Genomic DNA, 20,234 nt, shown 5'->3' on the forward strand with positions numbered 1-20,234 from the left:
ATAACTGAGTCTTGCAAGTGTATTATTTGAAAATAATTTTACAATGATAAAATCACAAAAGAATTAGGGCAAAAATAACCAATTTATTTTATTTCATGCCTCCCCCCCCCCAAGTATAAATATTTTTATATTATTAATTTACGCACTAAGATTTTCTGTTTAAAATTTAAGGGACTCATTTTTTCCACCAAAGGACCCAAATCTATTTCATTAATGGGTCCCTGGGACCCATGTTACGGATAGTTGAGCGCGAACACTGATACAACCATATTAAAACGGAAAATTATTTATATCAATACTTAATATTTATTCAAAATATTTTTGTTAGTATCAAAATCTATAGTAGACCAAACACTACAGTTTACCAAAAAATCATTTCAGATGAAACTACAGGAAATTTTACAAAATGTTGTTATGTTAATTGTATTATCAACTTTATTGCACAAAACACAATCATTCAATCATTACATTCCATGTTTACTTCAAAGTCAAGTGTATGGCATATTTTCTTGAGAAAAAAACTAATTTTGTTTCAAATATTATGAAAGCAAATTACATCTAACTACAGATTTCGCAAATGTAATGCTCAATCTCATTAGAAGTTGGTGGATGGGGATTATTTCACTATAGAAATTTTATTATTATTATTTATTTATTTATTTATTTGAATCAATAGATGAAAATTTTATTCCAAAAAGAACCCAAACATTTTAGTTATACTAAGGGTGGCAAAACGCAAACAAAATTTATGAAAATTACATATTCCTTTGATGGTTTTTTTTTAAACAAAATAAGCAATGGTATAGGTGAATGCTTATTTTATTATGGAAATTTTAATCTTAGAAAATCAAAATTCAATAGCATCAAGAATTTTAGGAAAATATCATCTAATATGTTTATGTGTAATAAAGTCACAAAGGCAGAATATTTCAAAGAGTAGGAAGATTTACAAAAACAGCAATTTCTATATCAAAGCTTGTTTTCAATAACTTTAAGTAAATGGATTTATCTGCCTATTTCTTAGAAACGCGTATTGTGAGTGTCATGAAAGTAACACTAAAACATTGAAACAAACTGTCAGAACTAAATCTCCATAAATAACATGATATTTATTTACAATATAGCAAACTAAGAAAACAAATATTAAGAAACAAATTAACTACAAATTTTATAAATTAACTACAAATATTTATTAACCAACAAAAAAGTATAGCTCAATATTAAGGCTTATGAAGAAGGAAAAAAAAAGGAAAAGAAATAAAAAAAACAAGAAAGGAAAAGAAATAAAAACAAAAAAAGAAGAAGGAAAGAAAGAAAAATGAACAGTAATGGAACATTGCAAAGTTTATTTTGAAATGTTTCAGTCATAAAGCTTTTTGAATTCTTCAGAGAAAAACATATAAATATACAATAACTGAAATATTAAAAAAAAGATTAAAAAAACGATATAAGAATGAAAAATTTATATCGCAATTATAAAACTCGTCATAAATGTAAAAAATATTTGCATATTATTCTAAAAAATAGCGCAATGACTTCATAAACATTTTAAGCGAAAAGTACTTATTTTCTCACGTTATACTTAAAATGCCTAATTAAAAATTACATTCATATTTAACTAAAGTTTTTAAATAGATGCATGATGCTGTATTTTACACTAAGCATTTGAGGCTTTGCAAAATATAAAGAGTATCAAAATACAACTCTTCATAATTACTTCGTAAGATATATCTCCAAAGAGTAAGCTTGGAAACAAAATATATTAAGACACTTGCAACATGAGTACTCATGCAAATTATTTCTTTAAAGACCACAAAGGATCTAATTGGCTAAGAGGATCTGCACTATCAGAACTTGAAGTAGACAGACTTCCTTTAGAGCTAATGAAATTTTCTTTAGTTATTTTTCTTTTAGCTGGAGAAGTTGTTGATTCTAGAGTGAAATTTGATGGATCTAGAAGACTAGTTATTGACGGTAGTACATTCTTGTCACCGGATAGTTCTCTACTTTTCGATTCTTCAGTAGGTGTGGATTCAATTTTAGAGTCAGTGTCATTAACTGGTGCAGGCTTGTCTACATTTACATCCAGCTTATCAATAGAACTAGAATCTCCTGCAACATTCCCGTTTCCTAAAGATACAGGGCTTTTGGGAAAGGTTTCTTTATCTACTGATGTACTATCACTGTTTGTTTGGTCAGGAGTAATGCCCATTTTTGCAATTCCCGACTGCAATTTTGCTAAGCCACCGGTGCCTAAAATGAAGTCCTCTGACGGATGGCGAACGTGAGAACTTGTTGTTCCTGAGCTTGGCAACTTGTCTTCAAAGGTAGCTCTTGTGGTTAAAATACCTCCTTAAAAGGAAAAAGAATTAGTCATTTACATTTTATATTCATTTATTTTAATTTTATTTATTTAATTTTACTTTTCTGTTTTATTACAGCATCTATAACTCAAATAAAAAACATCTGCTGGATGCAGACTTGTACCCTGGGACATGGATAATTTCTTAGATCTTTATGGCAATATTCACTTTGTTTACGTTTCTAACCATGACTATAACCAAAAACTCTATCCCAGTAATAATCAGTAAAATAATCATTGGAAAAATTGCTTTGGTAAGTAAAACAAAGTTTTAAACATTCAAAAGGAAATATCTTCTTTGAAATACTTTCAATTAAAAACATGAATTTATAAAAATACTTAACTGTAACTGTTTAAGCTAGGTGTTTTTTTAAATAAGCTATTTAAAAGAAACTTTTAAAAACGAAAAATTCTTTGTGTATATATTCCACATAAATCTCTTTGAAGTTATGATTTTGCAAATTTTATCATATTAAAGTTGAAAGTATAAACTTCCGTAGAAAAGTATTTGTATTCTTTTATATTCTGATAATTTGCCCCGACCCCATACTGTAACTGTGTACAAGTTTTCAAATGCCACCATAAACCAACATAACCAAGTCTAACTCACTCGTATTTCTAAAATTGTATTTCATGATGTTCATTTCAATTTGTGCACAGTGGGAACTTGAGAGATTATTATTCTGCTGCCACATTTCTAGCAATAATTGATTTACTTTGGTTACATCATAAAAGCGAATAACATATTTTTTACTGTTGTTCATTTCCTATTTCCAGTGAAAGGTATTGCAAAAAATACTGACTTTGAACATTTCACTGCAGATGTGCCATTGAATAGTGTTCACAGGCAAAGAAGGTGATAGGATCCACTGTAAATGAATATTGTGGGACTCTGAAAAAAGCTTGAGTTTGAGAAGAATAGAAATACTTGTTCTATCTCCTACTGAGATCCAATTGCAAGGAAGCTGAAGGGAGGCTCAACTATCTGAAAGGATACATAGATCCTTGAAGTTATTGATAATAGCTTCAAACCCATGTTCAATTATGATTAATTCACTTTTGAAGACTGATGAGAAAGAAATGAGGGCTATGGAGGCTGATTGAGAGTTTGTTTCCTGGTTTGTTTCTCAAATACCACTACTAGCACAATCCTCCAGTCTACTGCCAGTGGTAAAGATTTTAATAGCATTATAGGGGATTTCATTAATGATCTCCAAGATCAACTGTCTAAGATAAGCTGGGATCAAGTCTTTTTTGGTGACATGGATAGAAAGGTCAAAGTGGATAAATACTGAGGAGTCCCTCTGAGGGACTCATGCAAGATTTTAATGTGTAAGGTCCTCATTCTCATTAGGTAAGCGCATAAGTTCAGCATGGCTGAAGGGATTATTTTTCTTAAATCCTGTGCTACATATGTTAGCATTGCATTAGCATAGATTCTTAGTAAAGTTTTTCTCTATCCAGGCAACTCTCTTGAGGCATAAGGTTTGTTTTAAAATTCACATTGTGGGGTGAAATTATTTGTTTTCGCAAGCTCTATCATCTGTTAAAATTGTCCCCATCATTTTTGAATCACCACGTATTATATCATGTAAGAGATGATAAAGATATATTTAACATAAAAAGTTTATAAATTCCAAATTTAAAAGCTGCTAATTAAATGAAACACCAAAGGAGAAAATTTGATATCTATAGAAGAAATATGAAGCAGTAAAAGCAAATTCTTCTGTGTATAACAGAAGAATATTTTTGACTACAAGGTTTGTGTTTCTAAAACAAATATTTTCATGTAAAAAAAAAACCATGTCTAAATGTTCCAGGAAAAAATAACGTTTTTGCTTTACATTTGAAATGGTTTAACAAGAGGCTTCTAGTAAAAAAAATATAGCCTACATAAGCATATAGAAAACTAAGTGAAAATGACTGTAATTATAAATAACCATTTTACCTTCCTTAGTCCAAGCTACTCTAGATGATGGAACAAAAAAACTGATTAACTAAAATATTCTTACATTTTCATTTTTGTAACTTAAACAATATTTTGTTTATTTGCATTTATTTCTATGACATTTTTCAACTAAATAAAAAAATAAATAAATAATCAAAAATAAAGAAATATGATTTATTTCTTAGCATCAATATTACAATAAAAGTATAAAAATTGACTTTTTTCATTATTTCCATGAATTTATTAAGTTATCTTAGCAATTTCGAACAGCTTTTAACTTCTTAAATTAATATGTGTCATCAAAAATAAAAACAAAGATATTTTTAAAATTACTAAGTATGCAAAAATACGTTTGCAAGGCTTATGAAGGGTACAGGGAAAAAACCCCGTCAGTCAAAAAAAGCCAATTTTGAGAAACACGTATTTGAATGTTCGACTGATGGGCTTTTTCCCAGCACCAGCTATTTTCAAACAAATATTTCAGCTGATATACGGAAGTTTGGTCAAAGTGCATACTGTCACACAGAAGTTTTTAGTTGACAATATTCTGATTGATGCACATTAGGGTGGGCCGAAAAAACTTTTTTTGGAAATCTGTTTTTGGATAGTGCGGAAAAGTTGCTATATGGGCCCGTTATTACCCATAAAAAATTTCGCTAAATTTGTTTAATATTGACCTTGAAAAACTGAAAAAAGGGCAAAAATGCAGTTTTTTCAAAAAAAGGGGGGGGGGTCAAAAATAAAAGTTTGAAGATAGTTTCAGCAAATATTAGAAGTATCTGTCCGGGAATTAGTTGAAATCCTCAAAGCCTTTTATACATTTCGTAGAATATTTAGCTACGCTCCTTTAAGACTGAAACATGGGAAAAATGAAAAAAAAAAAATAGAGTAGTTTCGAAATAAGTAAATACTGAAATGTTACGCAATACGTTACTTAGGAAAAACAGCGAAAATTCAATTTTATGCGACATTTGTAATTGCAGAAAAAAAGCAAAAGTCCCTGATGGAGAAAAACAATTTCTAATTGATAAAAGGACAGTAAGAAAAATGGCTATTGGAAAAGTGGATAAAGTAACAACCCAGAAACTACGAAAAAGAGAAAAAAGATACCAGAAAATTGAAACAAGTGTTGCTTTGGATGAGAAAGACATCAGTACCTAGCACAAGTGAATTGAGGGTTAAGGAAAGTCATATTACATTGAATGAACCTGAAACAGAGCTTGAATCAGGAGAAAGCAAAGAAAATACAGATGACGATTTTAAATTGAATTATCCGCTTTCAGGAAAACGTAAGCGAAATGATGCGCCATCAACAGCAAGTCAAATGAGACTTTCTATGCCTCATACAGCTTTAGCAGTAGATCTAACTGGCGCTTCAAACAGAGCAGTGGCTAAAATTGCTACAGCAGTTCTCGCTGATTTCGACTTAGTTTCTCCTAAACAACAAAAATATATAGTCAATGAAAACAAAGTAAGGAGGGAAGTCGATAAACAAAAGGAGCGAGCTAAGAGAAAGGGATTTAGGAGCAGTTAAAGGGGCAGCTATAAAGAGTATCTTGACGGCCGCAAAGGTGACACTCTTCAAAAGATATCTGGCCATCAAAAATTAGCATCTGAAGCACATGTAGTACTGATAGAAGAACCAGGTAGCAAGTACATCGGTCATTTATCACTAACAGTTGGTGAAAGTGCAAAAGAAAATTTGCAAATTATTATAGGCTTTGCAAAAAAGTATAATATGAGCTTGCTTTACTTATCGGTTATTGGATGCGACGGAACAAATGTAAATACAGGATGGAAAGGTGGAGTAATTCGTTTACTTGAGACATATCTCAAAAGAAATTTACAGTGGAACATATGTCTGCTGCATACTAATGAGTTGCCACTGCAGCATCTTATTCTGGAATTGGACGGTTGCACAAAGGGGCATTCATATTCTGGAGCTATCGGACAACTTCTTAGAGATTACGAAAAAATCCGGTGGTCAAATTTGTTAAAATTGACTGCAATCTTCTGGTTTTAGACATGGAAGATATAAAAAATTAAAGTACTGAACAGCAGCAATATTTGTATAGAATCTGTCTTGCCGTAAAAGATGGTAGTTGGCCTTCTAGCGTGAGTGACAGTAGCCCAGGCAAACTCAGTTATGCATGATGGCTGACAACTGCAAACCGCTTGCTACGCTTGTATATAGACACTCCAACTCCACCAGAAAATCTTGCAATGCTTGTAAAGTATGTAATGTTAGTTTATGCTCCAATGTGGTTCGAAATGAAAATAAAACCGAACTGCCAGTATAGTGCCCAAAATTTTTGGAAAATGATTTCTCTTGTAAGGCAGTTTCCAGACAACATTATGGAGATAATTTTCAAAGATCTCTCAAATATTGCATATTTCGCTCATCCTGAACAGCTACTGTTGACAGTGTTGTTTGACTCAAGAAAATACATTCGGGAATTAGCTGTTAGGCGCATTCTGAACTCTAGAAATAAGAAGACGAAGAGCTCGGATGGTGTATGATTTTTTGAGCGTCCTAAACTCAATTTTGAAGCCGTTGATTATGTTGATTTAGTTGATTGGGCGAACTGTGTTGTAACAGAGCCACCTCTTACAATGCATCTAAAAGACCAACAATGGAAAGAAATGTGCAAAGAACATTCTACAGAATTTACTTTCGAGAAATTTTCCTGTCACACGCAAGCTGTGAAACGTTGTGTGAAACTAATAACCGAAGCTGCAATAAAAATTCGTTGTGAAACTGCACGAGATGCATACATTCGTGCTAAACTTCAAACTAGGAAAGAATTTCCATCATTTGATAACAAGGGACAATATTATTCCAATAAATAATATTCATTATGCATGAGGTATTATAAATCAAATTTGAAGATTTCTTTTTTAAAATTTTATTATCTATATATGTAGTTCTCGAAAATGTATGATACTATTGTGTGATAATAATTACTATGATTAATGGCGCTATTTAATTAGTCTATGATTTAATTCAATATTTTTTCATTTTTCTCCAATTTTTGATGTCGGAAAGGAGCGGTTAAATGCTCATTAAAACCAATGAAACATTTTTTGGGCTCTAACTGGCTCATTATATAACATTTTCGGTGCATTCCAGCAAAATATTTGGAATTTAGTTTTTAAAAAAAATTTCGACAAAAATTCATTTTTCTCTTTTTTTTCGGCTTTTCAGTGTCAAATAGCGCCGGCTAGATATTTTTTAATATCAAAGAAATTTTTTGTGAGTGCTAACTAGCTCACTACGCAACTTTTGCGCGCTATCCAAAAATTGATTTCGAAAAAAAAAATTTCGGCTTATTTCGGCCCACTCTAATGCACATAGCACTCTTTTTATATGAAAATTTGGTTAGGAAACTAATCCTAATAGTCAATATATCAAAATCGCTAAAAAGTGCACATAGCATTTGAAAACAGTGAAATACTTTTCATTTGAATTTAGACAGGAGTACCATTTCTTTATGTGCAAAACATGACTTTTAAAAACTGATAACCAATTTATTATTTTTTTTTCCTTCTGAAAAGACATTAAAACCAAAAAAATATTTAAGTGCAGAAACATCAGTATTTCATTAAGAACAAAACATACGGCAATCTTGTTAAATATGCACAAGGAAAAACATCATCATTCAAATTACTCTCAACTGCTATGATTTTTGAGCTATGTCACTTCATAAAATAATGAAAAATATTACTGAAGGAAACAACTTACATACTAAAACAAGGGATATATACAGGGTAAGTCTGAACAAGACAGCAAAATTTTACTGGGTGTTAGAATACACTTGAACACGTTTAATACTGATGCATTACGCGCACACAAAGACAAAACAGGTCAGAAACTTACTACACAAAGAAAATTTAATGCAAAGTTTTAGTTTTTCAGAAAGTTTTAAAGCCATTATTAAAAGTTGCTGTCCTGCCTATGCACATTTTACAACGACAACACGGCGATCGGTGGTCTCTTGTCAAAAAAGATCATTGTTGAGATAGTTGGAATGTTGTTATTGTCATACATATATTAAAGAGTACAGGTTTTTCTTATGCAAAAACAATTTTACACAAAGTTTTAGTGTTTAAGTTTGTGAAATGTTTCACATGCATCCGTTTCTGGTTTTGAGATGTTTTCTATCTATTAATTAGTCAAATTTCACTATCTTGTTCTGACTATCCCTGTACAGTCGGACTTCCATATATCGAAGTAGCAAATTGCAAGAAAAAATTCGATATATAGAAATTTCGATACATGGAAACGATCTTATTCTAATATAAAAGTATCCTAAAACATTAAAATTAAAGCTCATTTTTGTGTATGAAACCCAATTTATAATTTATACTAGCATCAGATTAAATGAAAGTTTATGATTAAAAAATTAACAGAAATTACATTTTTACGCCAACCATACATCTTCATATTCTTCAGCAATTCAACTTGATTGCAACATTAGGGGATTTTCGTTTTAACAATGTGATCGAGAGAAAAGTAAAAAATCAATCTACTTAACTTAAATGATTTTTACTGAAGCTAAGAAGACTAGAAAGGATAATCAACAAACAAAAGGGATAACTTGAAACTGATTTTACAGTGTTACTGCTAACAGCTAAGATATGAAATAAACTTGAGGGAATTTAAGAACTTCAGAACAGAACAACAACTTAACTACACACAATTCAACCCCAGATTTCTTATGAGTTCCGTAGCAACCTTTAATGAACGTAATTTTTTCCTCTAACCTTCATTTTTCATAAGACAAACAGTCTAAAGTGGAAAAAAAATCTGCCAATGTCTCGAATTTTTTTTCGATATATAGAGATTTTTTTCGATATATAAAAACAGTTTTTCTATATAATGAACATAGAAATTTGCTGGGATTTCAATATATAGAAAATTTCAATATGTGGAAGTTTGATATATGGAGGTTCGACTATATATATATATATATATATATATATATATATATATATATATATATATATATATATATATATATATATATATATATATATATATAATGGAAAAAACATCAAAATATTTTAAGCAAAATTTAAAACAGTACATGGTAGAAATTTTTAAACTTCTTTTTAAATCAAACATTCATTTTTAAATGTTTGATTCGACAACCTCAGTTGCCAAATCCATTAACTCCACTTTAAAAAAAAAAAAAAATCCTCATTTCTGCTTTAATAGTGCTTAATCAATGCTTAGAATGTGAATGTATATTAAATTTTTGGTTCAGTACATTTCTGATCCTGCAATGGCAGAAAATGTAATATGAGGGCCCATTCACTTCTATGTAAAACGCTATCTTCTTCATCACTTTTCTCGACTTTTTTTTATGGAGTTAATCGATTTGGCAAGTGAGGCATCCATATATAAAGCAAAGATGTGAGGCAAAGTTTTTTTTAAGTATGATCTACAAGTATGAGATATGCATTTAAAAATTAAAACACAAAATAGGAAAATAGCAATACATCTTACTTCTCATCAATAAGTCTTGGGCATAATACAAAACAGTATCATAGCAAAACTTCAAATGATCTTTATCTTGTAAAAGAAATTTCCTTTGCTGACTGATAGTAGAAGCCACTTGACCAACATCTCTAGGCCCATGACCATTGTTCATCTCAGAAACTAAGGACATAACTAAACAAAAGCAGCCACTGCGACCGATTCCAGCACTGAAATGTACATCTAAATGCATCAAACTTATTGATATGAAAGATAGGAAAATCAATATTTGAAATATTAGAACATTTCTATGCATAAAAGTGATAAATAATCCATCAAGAAATAAGTAGTTAAGCATTTTTTTAAAAAATTACCTGCAATGAACAACAACTGGTCTCAGGAGATTTCGCTGTTGCTTGTAATAGCTAAGTACATCAGATGTAAATTGTAGAAATGGAGCAGCAGAGCTAGGCACACCACTGAAAAATTGAAGGAAAAAAAGATGTAAGTAAAAAAAATGCTTCACGTATGGGCTAATGTTTCAAACAATATTGTATTTGAACCGTGAGCGTGTGAAATAAAATGAAAAAAAATCGAGTTAATTGAGCCAAACTTAATGATAGCATAACTTGGCTGTTAGGGGCCATTCATTAATTATGTAAGGATGATTTTGGCAATTCTTGACCCCCTCCCCCTCCTCCGCCATGTAAGAGGGTGCGTGAAAATTTTCAAAACCCTCCCCCCTATTCTTACATAAGGTACCATTTCGTTTTTTAAAATAACAAAATGACGAATCTTATACAACAGAAATCAAAATTAAATTCCGTATTCTTATTAAATTAAACCTTTTTGTGTAAAGGAGTATTTGCTAAAAAGTTAGAATCTAGACTGAATGTTTTTTCAAGATTTTTTTGCATATGATGCGATACTAATTAAAAATAAAACATGCCATACATAATGCGTTTCTTTTATTACATTTAACACTACTTATTCATTGTAAAAACAAATAAAAAACAGCTCATCCTAATACTTTTTTGCCTTCCAGATGTAAATCAAAAATAATCCCTGTCAAACCACTTAACAGTGTGATTTCAAATGTAAATATCGACTTGGAAAATATTACGTAAGAATGGGCTTGGACTCCACCCCTCCTCCCAAGTAAGGGTACGTAGAGATTTTTCCAACTCCCCCTCCTCCTCGGAACCCTTTCATAATTAATAAATGCTCCCTTAGTACACTAAACCCAGGGGTGCCCACTTTCCTAAGAGCAAGAGCCCCCCCCCCCCCCCCCAAGAAAAGTGAAAAATACTCCCCCCCCCCCCTAAAAAGTTCAATGGCGAAGTCTGTGCCATGAACCCCCTAGGTGGGCACTCCTGCTAAACTGCATGTTTGATTTCATGATAGTATCTGCAAGTGCCATTTTAAATGTCATTGATCTGGGCAAAATATTGCTACGTAATAATTTTGAAGACTAAAAATTTCATAATATCATATGACCTTTGACAAAATGTAATAAACATTGGACTATTGAATTTTGATTATTTATCATTATCATTATATTAGATTTCGTAGCCTACTAAAATGACACAAAACAATTTTACGAACTCTAAGAAAGTAGTTTCAAAATTCCAGAAAAATATTCAGAAGAATAATGTTTAAGAATGAAAAAAATGATTATAAAGTTACAGATTATGATAAATAAATAAGCATATCTTAATTTGCAATGATTGAAAGCCATTTTTTTAAAAACTATTCCTAATTCTTTTCAGAAACTAATTGTAGTCGCGAAATACAATTTTGAAATACAGTAAAACAATACCTAATAATTTTTCTGATAATACATGCTCCTACGTACTTCAAACTAAGCTGGAATAATTGGCCGAGAAAGTTATTCTAAAGAAAATTATTCTGATGGCAAAAAAAAAAAAAACTTTAAGCTCATTTGAGCTTTTAAGCTCTTCTAATTAAAAAAGAAATACAAGAAAGAACGCCCTCTAAAATTTTGCATAAAATTACTTTCAGCAAAAATGAAATTTTTCATAATATTTTATTCAAACATAATGACAACATTCACTAGAATTTGATTTTTTAAAGAATTTAAAAGTTTAAAGACAATTATTTTTATTTATGTATTGTCGTCTAAAAATAATTAACCAGGATTTTCTTTTTCTACTTGCTTGCATATTTTAAAATAAATTTTATTTTTTAGTAGCTTAAATTTAATAATTTTCTAAGATTATTTCACTCACTGAAGTGTTCATTTCATTAAAAACTTATTTCATTTAAAGAGAGAAATCTTTGAAAATTCCACTTACCTCACCGGCCACAATGAAAATTGCAAATGAACAACTACCCTGGATGTTCGGTTCTATGCATATAATAAAAAAAAAGAACAACAAATTAAGAACTGATGCACTAAACTATTAAAATGCTATAGCGATTTTGAAATCAGACTATGAAAAGCTTATCAAGTATTTTGTAATACAAATAATAATAAATGCATACATTCATAACTTAAAGGGACACAACAGTTAATAATTACATAAATATTAATTAATAGTACATTTGAAAAACAAACAAAAATAAAACTACAGACACATTAACTAATTTACCAAAATACTAAATAATAAACTTCGCTCCTATTTTCCACCACAAATCAGCACAAATAAGTTTTTAAAAAATCTGATGCTATAATTACTGATATATTCTGATTATGTTACTGATTTGGATATCACTTTTAATACTAGCCTAAATTTAGGCAACATATTAGCAATATTTTTTCTGTTGCATGAAGTGTACTTCGTTTATTTAAATACAAAACTAAAGGTTTCTCAGATGAACAAGCACTTAAAACCCTATATTTTTGCCTTGAGCACTGTAACTCAGAATACTGCAGCATTATTTAGGATCCCTATGACAACATTCAAGTTAAAATTATAGAGCAGATTCAACCTAAAGTTATGTTACTTATAACATGAAACTAACATTACAATTTTTTGAAACTTTCTTCCTCATATTAATGCAATATCTATAATGTCCCGAGATTGAAATCTTGTAGTGTTTGGTGCCTTCTTTTTTTCTTCACAAAGTATTCAATTACTACAAAGTATTTAAATATTAATTAAGTACTTACTTATTCAGATTTCAAAGAAATAGTCAATGTATCTAGCTTACTGTGGCAAAAAAACGCACTTAGAAATCATTTATGTTTTAAAAAATTTGAGGAAGAAATTAACTAAGAAAATAAATTTTTATCTAATTTTAAAAACTAAGGATATTTTTGACAAGTCTATTAATGAATTAACAGCAAGAAGTTTTAACTTTGTAAATGTTCAATGTGTTTTAACTGCTTGAATTATATTTCAGTTTTTATTTGAATTGTTATGCCACTGTAATTGGAAACAAATAGCATACACAAAAAAAAATGAATAAATGAAGAACATAAAAATAACAAAAGTTAAACAAAGTGTTCTAAATTGAAAGAAATTTAAGACACAGCAAGGATGTTGAGTACAATGTATTTGGTATACATTGTAAGTTACCAAAATGCAAAATATACGTCATACAATGCATTTGTTATACATTGTAATAAATGTCATAAAAAAATAAAAGAACAAATTTGGTTATTAGGAGTCGGGAGAGTAAATCTACACAGTGCATTTGTGTAATATATCGATTTTATATCGTATCAATATTTGTAATGTTTAGTTTAAACTTTTTGATTGGCAACGCCAACACTAAATCAGTTGAGTTTCCGTGTTTGCAAATAAAGGTTCGTTCTTTTTTAATCTTGTGTTTGTCACTGTTCTATTCATGTCTTACGCAGTATTGCATTAATTTCCTACAAGTTATTAAAATGGCGACGAGGTGAGTAAAAGTGAACTCTAAAAGTTGGTTAAAACGCACTGTAGTTAAAATGAGCAAATTAGGCCTCATCGGAACTTTACACGAGTTCGAAGCGGAACATGACGACATAAATTTGTACGTGGAGCAGTTGGAACATTTTTTTCTTGCAAACGACGTAGCCGAAGACAAGAAAGTATCTGTTTTTATTTCCGTAATAGGAATAAAGACTTACAAAGTTCTTCGAAATTTGCTGTTACCAAAATCTCCAGGAGATTGTAAGTACGACGAATTAACAAGTATCTTGAAACAGCATTTCAAACCGTCTCCAATCCTCATTGCTGAGCGATTCAGATTCCATAGAAGAAATCAACTGACCGGTGAATCTGTTTCCCGTTATTTAGTGGAATTAAGAAGATTGGCTTCTACCTGCGACTTCGGCGCATTTTTGGACGAAGCGTTAAGGGACAGATTCGTATGTGGATTGTGCAATGAAAATATACAAAAGCGACTTCTCGCGAAAAAAAATTTAAAGCTATCAGATGCAGTGGAAACAGCTGTTGCAATTGAAATTGCTGAAAGCGATGCCGCTAATATGAAAACATTCGCACCAGCTGTGAATAAAGTTCGTAAGACTGAACACGTTAACGCAAATAAAAACCCTCAACCACGTATGAACTCTGCTGCAAATACTAATGGCAAGAAAAACTTGAAGTGTTATCGTTGTGGTGCTACACATGATTTTGCTAAGTGCAAGTACAAAAATGCTAAATGTCACAGTTGTGGCAAAATAGGACATATTTCACCAGTGTGTAGAAGTAGAGGTTCTTCAGCTAAAAAGGTTGAAGTAGTGGAAAGTGAATCTGAGCTTTCGCTCTATGCTGTGAAATCAGTAAATCAAGTTTCGGGAAATAAGAAATATATAATTCCCGTCACTATTAATGGCAAAAGTTTAGACATGGAACTAGATACAGCCGCTGACGTTTCTATTACATCAGAAGTATGGGTAAGGAACAGTTTACCAAATTCTAAAATTTTGACATCATCTACTAGACTGAAAGATTACAATGGAAAAGAAATTCCAGTAGTGGGAGAAATTCTCGTGGAAGTTAAGTGCGATAACCAGTGCGAAATGTTACCGTTAGTTATTGTGAAGGGTGATGGTGCATCTCTTTTTGGAAAGAACTGGTTATCGATTTTCAAATTAAATTGGAGTGAAATATTTTCAGCATCCTTTGAAAGTGAAAGTTGTGTTGAAGCTCTTAAGGGAAAATACAAAGATATTTTTCAAGTGAGTGATAAACCGATCAAGCATTTTAAAGCTGTGCTTAGAATGAAGGATGACTTTCAGCCAATTTTTTGCAAGGCTAGACCGGTTCCGTATGCAGTAAAAAAGGCTGTTTCTGATGAAATCAGGCTTCTGGAGCAAAGAGGTATTTGGAAGTTTGTTGAGCATTCAAGATGGGCTACGCCGCTCGTTGTTGTGCCAAAGAAGAATGGAACAGTCAGGTTGTGTGGCGACTACAAAGTCAGTATCAATAAAATGTTGGATGTGAATCAATATCCTCTACCGACCCAGCAAGATTTATTCGCAACACTTCGGGGAGGTAAGTTTTTTACTAAGTTGGATTTGACTCATGCATATCAACAAATTGAATTAGATGACGCATCTCAGGAACTTTTGACACTTAATACTCATCTTGGGTTAGTAAGACCTACTAGATTACAGTATGGTATTACTTCCGCTTCCGCAATGTTTCAATCTATTATTGAACAAATTTTGCAAGGTTTTCCTTCAGTTATTTGCTTTCAGGATGATATTTTAATTTCATCAACTACAAAAGTAGAACATTTTCGCTTATTAGAGCAAGTTTTACAACAATTTTTAAAATACAATGTGCATCTTAATGGTGATAAATGTGTTTTTATGCAAACTAAGGTTGAGTTTCTAGGACACATAATAGATGAATTTGGAATTCATCCAACTGAAGAAAAGGTGTCTGCAATAAAAAATATCAAAACACCACAAAATGTCACAGAGCTCAAATCTTTTTTAGGACTTTTAAATTATTATGCTAAATTTATTAAAAATTCATCTACATTGTTATCACCTCTATATGAATTACTTAACAAGGATGTCCCATGGATCTGGTCCAAACAGTGCCAGGAAACATTTCTAAAATGTAAATCTTTGTTAACTTCTAAAACTGTCTTAGCTCACTATGACGAAAGGTTGCCCTTACAACTGTCTTGTGATGCTTCTCCTGTTGGACTAGGGGCAGTTTTATCGCATATAGTGGAAGGAGAGGAACGTCCTGTTGCTTATGCATCTAGAACGTTGACTAAAGCTGAAAGTAATTATTCACTAACAGAAAAAGAAGCTCTAGCTATAGTGTACGGTTGCAAGAAATTCCATCAGTACCTGTTCGGACGGACATTTGTCCTGGTCACGGATCACCAACCTTTGTTGACTATTTTTGCTCCCGATAAATCCATTCCTGCTATGTCTGCTGCACGATTGCAAAGGTGGGCTCTATTATTATCTTCATTTAAGTATACAATTAAGTACAAAAAGGGAATTTTACACCAGAATGCTGATGCTTTGTCTAGATTACCGGATGAAAATATTGAAACAGATATGTATCCTTCTGATATTTTTCGGGTATCTTATGTTGACGAATTGCCTCTGATGTCGGATGACATTGCTCGTGCTACGCGAGTAGATAAAGTTCTTGGTGTAATACTGAAGTATGTTCAGAGTGGATTTCCAGAAAGTACTGATAATCCTGAGTTAAAGCCTTTCTTCAATAGGAGAGATGAACTTTCGTGTGACAAGAACTGTTTGTTGTGGGGCATGCGTGTTGTTATTCCAAATGTATACCGGAGCAGAGTATTGGATTTGCTGCATGGTACACACCAGGGTACAACAAAGATGAAAGCTATTGCTCGTAGCCATGTTTGGTGGCCAAATTTGGATAAAGATATAGAAGGTATCTCATCTCAATGTCTGGCTTGTCAGAAAACAGCTAGAGATCCTCCTGCATCTCCGCTTCAACCATGGCGCTGGCCGAAAGCACCATGGCATCGTGTCCATATTGATTTTGCTCAGAAGTGTCAAAGTAATTACTTAATCGTGGTTGACAGTTTCTCCAAATGGATCGAAGTAATTAAAATGTCTTCTACGGTATCGTCAAGTACTATAGCAGCTCTACAGCAATTGTTTTCAAGGTATGGTTTTCCTTTAGAAATTGTTTCGGACAATGGTCCTCAATTTATTTCTCGTGAATTTTCGCAGTTTCTAAAATATGTTGGTGTTGTGCATACCCTGATTCCTGCTTATCATCCAAAATCTAATGGATTAGCCGAAAGATCTGTGCAAACGTTTAAATATGCTCTAGATAAAATGTCAGCTGATAGGAATGATAACTCATCTATTGGTAACAAAATTCAGCGATTTTTGTTAATGTATCGTTCGACTCCTCACAGTACGACTGGAAAGTCACCAACTGAACTTTTTCTAGGTCGTCATATTAGAACAACATTACATTTACTCCATCCCTGCACTTCTTCGCATGTTGAAAAGAAACAAGCTGAGCAGAAATTTTATCACGACCGTTCCCATTCTAGAAACTATAGTTTTTCACCTAATCAAATTGTGTGATACGATCTCATAGAAGTAAACAAAAGTGGACTCAAGGCACATTAGTTAAGCCAAAAGGTTTTAACACATGGGTAGTCAACATTGATGGTAATTTTTTTTTAGCGCATAATGAGCAAATCCGTCCATCTTCTATTATTGATACCGATTCAAGTATAGTTGAAGATGATATGCATAAAGAACTGTCTGATTATGATGAAATAAAACCTTCAAACGACATTATTCAGGACAGTCAACCGATTAATATTTCTAAGGATACACCATGTTTAATAATAATTCATCATTTTCTGATAATTTGTCAAGTTCTAATAATAATGTACCAGATTGTAGTACTAGTTCTCCTATTTTTGATAAAAATGTAAATCCCAAATGCATTGTACAAGATAATGTTACTAATATGCCAAATGAAAATGTTGATGCTAAAATTCCTGTTAGGAGATACCCATTGAGAAATAGGAAGAAACCCGATAGACTTGGCTTTTAATTATTTTATTGTATTATAGTGTTTATACATTTTTTGAAGGGGGGGTACTGTAATATATCGATTTTATATCGTATCAATATTTGTAATGTTTAGTTTAAACTTTTTGATTGGCAACGCCAACACTAAATCAGTTGAGTTTCCGTGTTTGCAAATAAAGGTTCGTTCTTTTTTAATCTTGTGTTTGTCACTGTTCTATTCATGTCTTACGCAGTATTGCATTAATTTCCTACAAGTTATTAAAATTTGGTGTTAATTTCTTATGTTTTTTGTGATTTGAAAATTGCAATAATAAGCAGAGGAATAAAAACAGAATAATGACATTTTACTGCTAAAATTTACCTAACAAAGATGGAGCAGAACAGAAAAGTTTCAAAATATTAAGTATGAGGGGGGGGGTGAAAAACCCACCAAAACAAAATGAGCTTAAAAAATACAATTCTTCAACGCATCCCACCCCCTCAAGTTCTAACTAAATCAACTAATGTGATTAAACTGTTATCCATAGCACTGCATAGATAGATTGAATGATAACAAAACGGCAGCAGTCTTTAAATAGTTTTACAACCACTTTCTTATTTATCAAAATTCTTGCTTACTTTGACCTGAGATACTACCAGCATTGTTAGTAACTAGTTTAAAAAAAAAAAAAAAAAAAAAAAAAAAAAACAGGGACTGATTTCAATATTTATTAAGCAATTTCCCATGAAATTATTTTATAAACCATACTACCATATCACATGGTATGACAAGAACCATATGATATGGTTCTTGCTTTGTAGCCGGATTCATTTTGTCTTGTTTCATCCACAATAAAAAACATTATTTTCACTACATTTCTCAATTGAGGCAATGTGAAACAAAGGGATGTAAGTGGACATTTTCAAGTTTTGAGTAAAACACATTTAAACATAAGGTCCTAGGTAGGGCTTTCATTGAAACTGTTTCCTAAATCATACTGTATAGCAGTACCTATAAGGGCTACTAGTTCTCTCTCTTGCTCCAAGACAGGGGAGAAGCTCACTTACTATATGTGCTGGTTATCTCCAAATTTTTAATTTTGCCCTTTGCTTCTCACTGTCTCAATTAGCATTACACAGAAAAATTTAAGAGGGAAAGCATTCAAAAGTTTGATTGAAATGGAGATTTGATTCATAGGACTGATTGAGACATTTCTACATTCCAAAACCATGTCAGAAATTATTTTCCTTAATGTTTGAAGGTTTTAAAAACCTTAACTTTGAATGCTTCTCTAAAAATAATTTTGAAGCATTTTAAAATTAATGTAAATAATGTCAAAAAATTTACAGAAAAGAGCAGAAGTTAGTAAGTTGACAATTGATGTATAGAAAACGAGCTGATGTGTGCATCACATGACTTCCTTTTACACCAATTTAATGCTATTTCCCTATTATTGCAATTTTAATGGGATTCTCTCTCTAACTCTTTAAATATCACTAGCAATGGCCACATTGAAAGCAGATTTTAAAAAAAAAAAAAAAAAATCGCCAAATTTTTCGCCAAGTTGGCGACAAAACTTGGCAACCAAAAGACTGGCGATATATCGCCAAGTGACTGCCAAATTATAACACCACTTGAGTTTGCATCGAAATTAACAATGATTTCCCCCCAAAAAGGTGCAAAAGACCCCTTTAGAAACACCCGAATGCAACCAAAATAGGAGGTGCACAACTAGACCCCACTACGAGTCTATGTACCAAATTTCAACTTTCTAGGACATACCATTTTTGAGTTATGCGAGATACATACGCACATACGCACATACATACAGACGTCACGAGAAAAGTCGTTGTAATTACCTCGGTGATGGTCAAAATGGATATTTCGCGTGTCTATACATTCTTAGGCACTTTTCCGCATGTGGTCGAATCGAAAAAAAAACTCAACATTCATTTGGGGGTGAGCAAAATGGAAATTAAGGGCGATTTTTGAGTGAAAATTTTTTCGCGAATACAATACTTCCTTTTTTGTAAAAGGAAGTAAAAAAGGAGTAATAGAAGTAACAGCGAAAATTGTTATCGAAAAAATACAGACTTAATTTTTTTCCTTTTTAAAGAAACACCTATAGACAAAACACTCAACAAAAGCATTCCTCAATGAAGAAACATTTTATAAATATTTCAATAAAAATATCTACAATTAATGAAAGTTACCTTTATATGGGTAATATTAATCATTCTTTCTATAAAACCATTTTTTTCTTTATTACTATGAAGTGATATTTCATAGGTTCCATAAGTCAGCACTTGTCCTCGTTCTTTCGGGAAATATACATGATTCTTTAGCTACAAAAATTTTATTTTAAATTTTAATTATCATTATAAAAAAGGCAAAATTTACGGTTGGCTCTCTGTTTAACGACGCTCTATTTAACGACTTTCTCTATTTAACGGCGGCTTTTTACCATCCCAGATGGTCAACTATAGTGTTAAAAGCATTCTA

The 20,234-nt window shown here is 31.7% G+C and overlaps 1 protein-coding gene across 1 annotated transcript in view; it reads right to left on the reverse strand.

The window, feature by feature from the left end:
- Positions 1–265: 265 nt before the first annotated feature.
- The window catches only part of LOC129230363 (tyrosine-protein phosphatase non-receptor type 23-like), a 62,941-nt gene continuing 42,972 nt past the window's right edge, over positions 266–20,234 (reverse strand). The window contains exons 22-26 of the mRNA XM_054864761.1: positions 19,946–20,077; positions 12,105–12,157; positions 10,164–10,268; positions 9,820–10,019; positions 266–2,352 (exon numbers count right to left, since the gene is read on the reverse strand). Of these exons, the coding sequence (XP_054720736.1) occupies positions 1,796–2,352; positions 9,820–10,019; positions 10,164–10,268; positions 12,105–12,157; positions 19,946–20,077 (1,047 nt within the window). The 3' untranslated portion in view covers positions 266–1,795. The remainder of the gene's footprint in view (positions 2,353–9,819; positions 10,020–10,163; positions 10,269–12,104; positions 12,158–19,945; positions 20,078–20,234) is intronic.

The sequence above is a fragment of the Uloborus diversus genome, chromosome 9, assembly GCF_026930045.1.
Source record: "Uloborus diversus isolate 005 chromosome 9, Udiv.v.3.1, whole genome shotgun sequence".
NCBI classification, from domain to species: domain Eukaryota; kingdom Metazoa; phylum Arthropoda; class Arachnida; order Araneae; family Uloboridae; genus Uloborus; species Uloborus diversus.